Below are 11,205 nucleotides of genomic sequence, written 5' to 3' on the forward strand. Positions count from 1 at the left end.
GTACACGCACAATGAGCTCCATAATGTTTGGGACATTGGGACAAAGACATATTTTATTGATTTGGCACTCATAATTGATTTGGTACTCCACAATTTTAGATGTGCATTAAAAATCTCCATTTTGGTTTCACCATGTAGAAATTACAGGGCTCTTTATATGTAGCGCACTCCCGTTTTGTCCCCCCCCCCCCCCCCCCCCCAAAAAAAGGGTTCCTGGATCAAGTTCCCGGATGTGCCGCGGTAATCTGTATGCTGTCCCCTCACATAATGTTGATAATTGCAAAATATTGCATCAGGCAACTGATTGGTTAAGACACCCTAAACAAAAATATGCTTGTAGTGGTTCAGTAGTAGTGATTTTATTGAAATTGCATTAATATTCTTGGCTTGTTTTGTCACAAGCCAAGAATATATTTCATTTAACTAAAACAGCCGTGCTGATCTGGAGAACTTTACGCCCTGAAATATGTCTTTGTCCAAAACATTATGAAAACATGGTGTGTATATAAAACTACAGCAAGGGGAAGATGTATACTGCCTCCTCTGGGAATTCTGCACATTGTAAACTGAAGTCAATAGAAGCCAGTGAAAGTGTGATCAGAATGGCGATTTGAATTTAACGAGCGGGGAGGACGTACCAGGATTCTGTCGAAAGCAGAGGGGGTTCCACCTCTCTGGACGTGTCCCAGGACAGTCGCGCGCGTGTCGTACCCCAGTTTTGTTGATACCAGCTAGACAGACAGACAGACAGACAGACAGATGGTCCGATGGTGTTCAGTTCAGTCTTCAGCAGCTTTTCTTTTCCACAGTTTTGTTTTTGCTTTGTAAACATCTTTAAATTTGTGAATATCAGTGATCAGCATGCATCAGGGTATCTTGAGACTTGAGCACTAATAACTGAAGAGGGGGAAGAAATAGAGATAGAGAGAAAAAACTTCCACCATGACATGAAAACAACTTTATAATGTACCATCCTTACACCCCATATGCCCCACTAACCCAAAAAAATACAGACCGCAGAGAGGGAGAGAGAGCAAGAGAGAGAGAGGGGGGAGGGGAGGAGAGAAAGAGAGAGACAGATGTGCGGTTACCTGTCTGATGTCCTCGGACGTGATGGGTTTTCCTTGCGAGTCCATGGCCCCCTCAGCCACGATGATGACATTCAGACGAGATCCCCTGCCTCTGGTCTGAGGGAGAAGAGGGGGAACCCACTGACAGTGCATTCAGGCTAGTGAGGAACCCACTGACAGTGCATTCAGGCTAGTGAGGAACCCACTGACAGTGCATTCAGTCTAGGGAGGAACCCACTGACACTGCATTCAGGCTAGTGAGGAACCCACTGACACTGCATTCAGGCTAGTGAGGAACCCACTGACACTGCATTCAGTCTAGTGAGGAACCCACTGACAGTGCATTCAGGCTAGTGAGGAACCCACTGACAGTGCATTCAGGCTAGTGAGGAACCCACTGATAGTGCATTCAGGCTAGTGAGTTATAAATGAAATGTAAATGTAAATGTATGAAAGGGTCATGGGTGAAATCTGTTTTCACTCAGCAGCATCAGGAAGTAGTGTTAAAGAGGAGTGTTGGGTTATAATGATGGGGGACAGTGCTGGGACTATGTGGGTGTAGTGTTGGGTGCAGTGATAGACCAGTGTTGGGTTACAATGCTGAGGTACAGTTTTGGGTACGGAGTGAAGTTAATTGTTAGAATAAGGGTTGGGGTATGTTGTGAGAGCAGTATTGGGGGTACAGTCTTGGGGCAGAGTGTTAGAGCAGTATTGGGGTACAGTGTTGAGGGTTGGGGTGCAGTACCTCAATGAGTCTCCTGCACAGGTGCTCCTCCCAGTCTTCCTCTGGGGGCATCTCAGGGATAAACACCCAGTCAGCCCCACAGGCCAGAGCTGTGACCAGGGCCAGATACCTGTGGCACAGACATACAGCCTTACAGACACATACTCACACACAAACACATACACAACATTACTCACACACACACAAACACAGACATTACACACACACACACACACACACACACACATTACATACATACACACATGCAACCTTACACACACATACTCACACACACATACAACATAACACACACACTCAACATTACACACACACACACACACAGAACATAACACACAAGCATGCATTCACACGCACACACACACACACACACACACAAACTCACCCACAGTGTCTTCCCATCACCTCCAGGATGAAGGTCCTTTGATGGCTGTGGGAAAAGGGGGCGTGGTCAAACACACAGTGGGGAAACGCCCATCTCAGCACTCAGAAACACCAACCAAATATACAACATGAAAACGACACTATTAGTGAAAAACAGACCGAACGCACTACAATGCTCATTTGAAACTGAAATACATCTATGTCCCATGGCGGTTTTGGCGTGGGGTGAGCCGTTGGCATTTTGTAGGGTAGGAAGGTCAGGGGCGGGTACCTCTGCGCCGTGGTGGTGATGGAGTCCACCACCTCCATGATGCGGTGGAGGGCGGAGTCTGTGCCGATGGTCATGTCCGTGCCGCAGAAGTCGTTGTCGATGGACCCTACCATGCCCACGATGTTGAGGTGTGAGGAGCTTTGGGCCTCCTCCTCCGTGATCTTTTCTGGAGGCGAGAACGTAAAAGGGGGCACGTGTCACACAGGGATGCTGTTTCATGAGTCATTCATATACATTCGATCAGGTGACCAGCGGACAGAAAGTAGCCGGTGGAATTCAGTGCTGGATGTTGTACTTAACTCGACTCATCCAGGCTCTTCACTGAATGGTGAGTGGAGAGTGGAGCTTCATGAACCCCTCTATGATCCAAAGATTTTTCTCCTTTGATTTCAAGCTTGACATTCTTTTGCTCTGTTTTGGTTTGTTTTGTGCTTTGCTTGTATAATATCTCTGACTCTCTTAGATTAGTCAATATCACTCAAAATGTATTTGTTTTTTTGTTTGTTTGTTTTTTTGTTGTGCCACAAATGTAGAACAAAGAGGAGTCATGCAGCTTGTAGTGTGTAATTCAGTGATGAAATTCTATGCTTTTGCCACATCCGTTGCTGATGAAGCTTAGTGATGATTGTATTCTTCTATGACAATTCTTCACAAATGTTGTCTAAGAGGACTTGCATAGGGCAGCGGGATCTGGATAAATGCGGCCTAAAGGGATTCTGAGTAAATGTAATCTAAGGAGACTTTTGGACCCTGGAGGAGTGTAGTCTAAGAGGATTCCAGATAAGTGTAATTTAAGTGGACACAATGTGTAATCTACGAGGACTCTGGGTAAATGCAAGGGGACTTTTGGTCAATGTAGTAAAAGGGAAGTATGGACTTTGTGAAATCAGACAGTAAAGTATCATTGTACCGTATTGTATCATAAGAGGACTCTGGGTAAATGTAATTTAAGGAGACTCTAGGGCGTGTATTTTAAGAGGACTCCTGGGGCAGTAGGCACTGCCCCTGAGCAGGTGGGGCAGTTAGAGCTGAGGGGGGCAGCCCTTGGGGGCAGCGGGTAGCTCACCTTCCTCCAGCAGGTCCTCTAACAGCTCGCTCCACTCGGTACGGAACTGGTTGGCACCGGTCAAGCTGCCATCGCCACCAATCACGCAGAGGTTGGTGATGCCAAGCTTGACCAGATTGAAGGCGGCCTGCGTGCGCCCTTCCCTGGTTCGGAAATCCTTACAACGGGCGCTGCCAATCACAGTGCCCCCCTGAGGCGGAAGGGGGCGGAGACAGGATTAGCCAGACAAAAAAAGATAACGTGCACGTACAGCTTATATATACACACAAATATTGATTGTGGGAACCCATCCAAAGTGAAGACATCATTTATTTTCATTTATGGATATTTATATTTATTTATTATATTTATTTATGGATATAAACTTGTTTTGTTTGGATTATTCAATGTACAACAACACTGCGAATTTTTTGTATTTTTACCAGTTGTCATTTTCTGCAACTAAATGCTCTCAATTGTGAGAAGCTATTTCATTTGGTTCTAGATTAAAAATCAGAAAGTTGCCAGGATTTCATGTTAAGGTTGGTGAATCCGCCAACACAGTGTAAACTATTTGGGGCGTGAACTGGATATTCATCTATCAGGGGTAAACATGGTTTCAAAAGCCCTCAGCAAGCTAAATCAAAACAAATTTACATAAACTAGCAGGATCCTCGGTTCAAAGTCATTTTGATTATGCTGCTACGCCCTGGTATAATGCCATACAACAGGTCAATAAAAACAAACTGCAAAAGGCAAAACACATTTATAAGGGTCTTTTTAAAATTCCATCCACATACACATCTTGAAGTTATACATTTTAGGAAGCTTAAATGGCTAACAGGAAAAAAGGGTCACATATTAAATGATGCTCACCAATAAATCTTTTAAAAACATTTTATTTTTATTTAAAGAATATTTAAAGTATTTATTGAATTATTTTACACTGCTCAGAGCCCCTTCAGATTGAAGAGTGCAATGGGGAAAACACATCTCTGCAGTGGTACATTGGAACAATCTTCCCACAAAACTAAAATCAGTTGCAATTTTAAAGAGGCCTGGAAATGATGGCTACTAAGTAGCATGTACCCTCTCTTTGTAGCTTTTTATGAACGAAGAGCTTAAAACCGAATCCACCCGGTCATTTGTTGCCTGTAAAATTGTTGTATTGTCTGTATGTTATTATCTGTTGTAAGTTTGTTTTTTTCCTGTTTTAGGAGGACCATAACAGAAGTAGTCCTTTTTGGCTTTGTGTTATTTTATCCTCGATGATTTTAAATGAATGTAATGACTGCTGTGCAGTATTATATGCATTTTAAATAAATCAAATAAATTAATTCATTAATTGACAATATTTTTGTTTTGAAATAACATCAAATGTTGTAGTTCAAGACATAATATCAGAAGTTTTACACAGACAAACACCGATAACCTGTGAAACTAAAAACTGGATTCAGTCTTCGGGAGCTGCGTACACACATGGACCTTCAGCAACAGAATAATGCCATCAGCAGACACACATCTTTCTGTTGCTAACGCTCAGGAGTTTGCCTCGTTAGGGGCAGCTCACACACCACTCTCACTTCATCCTGGGGGATTTGGACCCGTCACGTCATTTAAATCTGATGGATATTTACTGAAGGCACTGTGGTGAAACACTCTGTTAAGGAGACGTTTCCCGTGTGCTGTCCGTGCAGAATACATAACAGCTGGAGTCACAAGCAGAGAGCTGCTGGTGCTGGCCTGTGCGGAGAGTTGGGGGAGGAGGGGGTTCTGTGGGGGACTGGAGGGGCAGGGTGCTCTGTTCTGCTTTGGAATCTTGCAGAAAGAGAGAGAGAGAGTGTGGGGTCCATGACGTGACTGTGTCAGTAATTAAATCGCACTAGTTTCCAAAGGCCGCTGGCACAGCCCCCAGGCACAGATAGATTACACACACAGCCCCCCCCCCCCAATGCCCGCCTTGTGAACTGGGTAAAGCCGAGGTTGTTTGTAGCCTGGCCTATGCAACGGTGCCAGTTCTCTCTCCGCACGCGCCCCGGGCCCTCATCTCAATGCCGTCAAGTGCTGAACGTGGCCAGCCTTGCCATGCGGCAGCCTCTGATTCGTCATGGAAATCCCCCACAGCAACCATCGTCACACAAGCGCTTCCCCCGGCCAATCGGGTGCCAGCACCGTGCCCATGTCAGCAGCTCGGGGGCCGCTGTGCTCTGGCAAGGCTGCACTGTGTCTCAAAGTGACGGGGCCTGCAGACCGGGTGTCTGCAGCCATGAAAGTTTCATACTGAGGGGAAAAAAGTAAAGCGGCGGAAAAAATAAGTTGAAGTAAAAAAATCTTCAAAACTTTGAAAAAATTTAAGTCAGTAGAACTCCATTGCTTTCAATTACCAGTAGTGTTTGTTACATCAGCATTAGAATGTTCAGATAAGAACACTCTAATTACATATTTGTGATTTCACAATTTAAAGGGTCAATATACTTTCCAGATAAAAACTCCAGCATTCCATTGCAGTCCATAGACTTTCCCCATCACCTAAACTACTTGGAAAGTCACATACCATCACATTGCCCTCTCAGAATAATGTATTCCATAACATTCTGGCACATGATGGTTCAGTAGTGACTATCATAAATAAGCTGTCAGTTTGGGGGTGGTTAAGTCACTTGTGGCAAGATAGTAATGTAGTGGCTAAGGAACTGGGCTTATAACACAAAGTTTGCCAGTTCAAAACCAGCATTGGGGCACTGCTGTTGTATCCTTCGCCAAAATATTCTTTTAAAGATCACTTCAATAAATATTCTGCTTTTAAAAGCAATGCTAGTTGTTCTAGACAAATGTGCATCTGGAAAAACGAATGAAATGGAAACTAATTCAGTGAAAAGATTCCATGGTCTGGTGAAGAAATGGCTTCATTTGGAACGAGAGGAGGGGAGGTTGATGCGTGTTTATGGACGAGGAGAGACAAGGAGGCAGGACTCACCAGCTGAAGCATCATGGACACGCTCTCCCAGGTAGCAGGACGAATGTTATCCCCCCCATCAACCAGACCCTGGTACCCCTGTACACACACACACACAAACCTTTAATTCAGCAGTATTCAAAAAGCCAACAGCAAACTGCCTGCTGCTTTCAGTCTACTGGTCATCTGATGGTCATCAAAAGAGCAAATCCAGCCCTAGCATGCAATAACATCTTAACATGAAATTAGAGTTTTTGATCATGAGAAAAGTTTGTGTATTCTTAGAATATCCTGTGATGTGACTGTCAATGACTGTCTGACTGCTAGACCAGTCCAGTGCTTCCAAAACAAATTCAGAAAAAAACCCACTGATTTTCTTTGTGACTAATTGTGGATAGGCTATTATATACCCACAATACTTTGCAATCTTATTTTATTTGCTGCCCCTGAATTAAACCATCACTCATTTTTTTAAATACCATAATAAGAACTCATAATAGCCAGTCCTTAATTACATCTCTTGAGCTACCATTTTTCAATTGACAGCCTGTCTTGGTCTTAGACTCTCAGAATCCAGGCAATCAGCATTTAGTAAGCATAAGACAGCGAGTTTCTTTATCGCTTTATCTACGTTTGCAACTACACACCATTTACTGAATAATAAGTTAAAATATGTCCAGGTTGTGAAGAGGTACAAGTGGTCATTCTTTGAACACATTAATCTAGTCTATACCGCGGATGCATGGTCTAAAACGTGCCGTTAGATTAAAGTCATTGCAGAACTCGCCCCAGCAGTGACCTCACACGACCACTGACCTCGTGAACGAAGTAGACCTTGGCTCCGGTGTAGAGGCCCACTCTGACCGTGGCCCTCACTGCCGCATTCATGCCTAAAAAACAGAGAAACACAGAAAAGCACACGCCCACATTTCCCATTCCCCCCCCCCCCCCCCCCCCCCCCCCCCGTTTGACAGTTTAAGCCGGCAACCGCAAGAACCACGGAGGACTTAAGCCCGCCCTACCGCTGGTGGGATGGCACCCATGCCCCATCGCAGCACACTTTCGGCCTGACTCTGTGCTTAAGCCATCAAGTGAAAGATGGAACGCCTTGTGGCTATTGCATAAGCTGGATAATTATACAGCTCTGGAAAAAATAAAAAAAAGACCACATCAAATTTTCTGTTTCACAGTTTATGCTTGTGTGCCTGTGTTATGTCAAACTTTTGATATTCTGTCACAAACTACTAACCACATTTTATTTGAATTCCAAAGAAATATACTGTCATTTTAAACATTTATATGCAGAAAATGAAAACTCAAAATACTAAAAATACACAGTTTATATCTGTAAATAAATAATAAAAATAACTATATCTTTGGAATCAATATTTGGTGGAATAACCCCAATGGGGTTATGTAGTGAATCTCCAAGTTTCTTGTTTTTTATTTATTTTATTATTTTAAAAAATGAATTTGGCACCCAATGCAGGGCTGTATATAATTCCCACCCTAATTTGGAATGCCCAACCGGGCCCATGGAACAGCACACACAGGTATCAGACCTCAGCGCAGACCCACGGCTTCCCTTCGTCCTTGGAATCAAAGGAAGATCGCTCGTATGCTCGCGTGAATGCGGGCTAGATGAACGTAGGCCGACTGATCCCACCCGTACGACACTATCATCCATCGCCGCCCCCCCACAGGTGCCCCTGCAGTGCTGCCTCAACCCAATGAGCCACCCAGCCGCCCAGCTCCAGGTTTCTTCTTTCTAGAACCATTATATCACAATGCTGGCTCCGGGGGTGTTGGGATTTAGCCACGTACACAGTATACACAGTATACACAGTATACACAGTATACACAGTATACACAATTTACACAGCTCCCCTGGTCAGTTTTCTATCTAAATGTAACTGCTCAAGGGGGCAGAATCAGTCAGTCCAGCCTGGGACTCCACCCCACAATTTGGTGGTTTGAAGCACAGACCTTTTAGCTGTCCCTCCACACCGCTATCCCTTACACACACAACAGCAGACCCCCGTCTACACAGACCAGACAGATAAATCAGAGTCAGAGCAACCCAATCCAACTGTTTTGTGACCCAGTTGGAGTGCTTGGTGTCAGTGGCCTGACATTTTCACCTTTGTGTTCTCAGTTTAGCCCAGCTCAACATTTTACCTGCCTTTACTTTTGAAGTACATACAGGCCTTTTATAGAAACCAGTAATCACTTCAATGGCAAGTTTCCCACCCAACCAATTTTCAGCTCCCCAACCGCCACTGACTTTAAGGTAAACAACTAACTGATAGATTGCTACTGCTGTCTGGTGGGTGTTCGGAACCAAGACAGGTAGTAGGCTGTTGACCGAAAGGTTGCCATTGCACCAAGGGCTCCTGGACATATTCACCTTAACACACACCTGATGTGAGTAAATTACAGCTTAAAAGGCAGCACAGCAGCACACCACAGCCTAGCCACCAAAGGAAGGAAACAAGGTTCTGACAAAATAATGCCAAAATGGTGGTCTGTTTCCACCCAGTTTCATTAGATTGTTTCAGTTAAATTGCCAATGTCTGTATGCCAGTATGCACATAGAACAGGTGAAAATGTCAGATTTCGCGGGAACCTGACAATAGAAACACACGAATAACTACGCCATGTCCGCCGCTGTCAGGATTTCTGCCGTTGAGCTTAAGAGGAGGCGCTAGGCTCGTAGCACACGGTTTTCAGGTTCTGTTTCGGGTAGGTTTTCAGTGGCAAATCTCTCTCTCTCTCTCTCTCTCTCTCTCTCTCTAGCACGTATGTCACTGAAAAGGCCAAGGTGTCTGGGTTGTGTTACTGTAAATGTGCACAGAGTGTCTCTCGTTTCAGCGCTAAGCAGCTGAAGAGCGGGCCAGGCCTCACAGCCTGAATGTGTCATACCACAGAAAGGTCACCCGCTCTAAAATTAGCCCCAAATAAGAGAAAGAGACCAGACAAGCGGAGATAAAAGGACCAATGCGAAAGGTTACGTGAAAGTTGAGCATAGCCCATAGAAACAACAGCTGAATGATAAAAAAAAATAATGCTACTGATTTAACTCAAACCTGCCACAATGCTTGTAATTCTAAAAAGAGTGTGAAAACATCTTCAGTTTTTACTGGAATGAAGAAAAAATGTGTGTGCCAATGTAATGTACCTTAAGCAGAATCTGTAGCTATTTGCTAATGGCAGCCATGTTAGTTTAGAGCAATAGCTGGTGGAGTTTTTTTTGGTAAATTTTGGAATTCCATTTCCAGATCTGACACTTCCCGGTTCATAAAAGAGCTGTTGGCCCAAGATTATATTTAAACCAATTCCAGGTGAGGAGAGGTCTATGACAACGGGAGATGTTTTACCTAAACAGAAAGTGAGATTGACTGATTGACATTTGGTCTTGGGCTGTGGAGCAGTGCAAAATCTCCAAAAAAAAACAAAAACTTCCCCAAAGGCATTCAAGCTAAATGTGGGAAAACAATGAAAACCGACACTACAGATCCAAATCTCCATACAGACAAAGCACAAATGTGCTTTGCTATTTGAACAATACATTTAAATTTCTTCTCCCGTAACAAGCAATCAGTTTGGTGGTCTTGCAGGTCTGTCAGTTTGCATAGACAACCTGGCACCTCAAGACGAGCCCCCATGGCAATAGTCACGTGACTCAAAAGTCACATGACCTCAAACAAAACCCTCTCCACTACTTCCTCGTCCTGCTTGGGCCAGTTAATCTGAGGCAGAGCTGAAGGCCAGAGGCGTCACCCTGACGTCCGACAGCTGGGCCGCTTGCAGGGAATCAGTGGGACGTGGGGGCGGGGGGGCGCAGCCGTTATTTTAGAGGACACACTCGCGGTAACTGATCGCTGCTGTTTGCTTTGGATGCCTCTCCAGCGGCACTTCCTCCACCGTGGGTGCCAAGTCTGCCGTCCCAAGTAAGTCCAATTACAACTTGAGAATCACTGCTAATGGCGTCATAGATTAACTGTGATTACCGTTGTCACCCATGGGTGGGTGGCTCCACTTCCTCTCGCTCAAACCTCGCCCGCACAGACGTGCGCTCTTACCTTGAGCGTCGCCTCCGGACGTCAGCACCGCGATGGCCTTCCCAACACCCATTGTGGTGGGGTCGACCGGCGCTTCGGGCGTGGCGGACATGCCGATGGGTTCGGTAGGATACGGGACGGGACTGAAGAGGCTTTGCCGGGCGTCCTCTGCCAGAAAATCCCTGCAGGACTTCCCTCTCTGCTTCTCGGGGTGAGCGGCTCTGAGGGCTGTCAATTTATAGGCCGCTGTAAACACCCCTGGCCCCTCCCCGTGCCCCTCCCACCTCCAGAAACCCTCAGCATACGTGCTCCGCCACTGCATACTAAATATAAAACAAACCCTACCATCAAGCCCCTCCTGTTATCACAGCAGGCTTTGCGGCTGGTATCCGACATCATTTTATCCATTGATCTTTCTTTGGTAGGCAAAACAAAAATTAAGTAATTAGTAAATGAAATATTATCCACTTTAGGGTCTGCCCAAAGGTTTGTTAAAGTCCTGATGGCAGACCCCTTGTTCCTCTGCAAGTTCATTTCAGACGGCTGCCTCTTCAGTCAGTAAGATCACTTCTGGTCGACTGGACACCTGCAACCTGCTTGCATTCGTTGCGCAGTCCTCAGGCACAGTGACTGCGCAGCTCAGCCAGTGGATCGCAGGAGGCAAATAGGCAACGAC

At 45.2% G+C, this 11,205-nt stretch overlaps 1 protein-coding gene across 1 annotated transcript in view; it reads right to left on the bottom strand.

Annotated features, from left to right (window-relative positions):
* LOC118207360 (ATP-dependent 6-phosphofructokinase, muscle type-like) overlaps positions 1-10,750 on the bottom strand; it is a 21,201-nt gene extending 10,451 nt beyond the window's left edge. Inside the window, exons 1-9 of the mRNA XM_035380847.1 lie at positions 10,551-10,750; positions 7,285-7,358; positions 6,490-6,567; positions 3,534-3,723; positions 2,468-2,633; positions 2,198-2,242; positions 1,816-1,924; positions 1,092-1,187; positions 639-731 (exon numbers count right to left, since the gene is read on the bottom strand). Coding sequence (XP_035236738.1) covers positions 639-731; positions 1,092-1,187; positions 1,816-1,924; positions 2,198-2,242; positions 2,468-2,633; positions 3,534-3,723; positions 6,490-6,567; positions 7,285-7,358; positions 10,551-10,641 — 942 coding nt within the window. The 5' untranslated portion in view covers positions 10,642-10,750. The remainder of the gene's footprint in view (positions 1-638; positions 732-1,091; positions 1,188-1,815; positions 1,925-2,197; positions 2,243-2,467; positions 2,634-3,533; positions 3,724-6,489; positions 6,568-7,284; positions 7,359-10,550) is intronic.
* Between the last annotated feature and the right edge of the window lie 455 nt (positions 10,751-11,205).

This window comes from Anguilla anguilla, chromosome 11 (assembly GCF_013347855.1).
Source record: "Anguilla anguilla isolate fAngAng1 chromosome 11, fAngAng1.pri, whole genome shotgun sequence".
Classification (NCBI taxonomy): domain Eukaryota; kingdom Metazoa; phylum Chordata; class Actinopteri; order Anguilliformes; family Anguillidae; genus Anguilla; species Anguilla anguilla.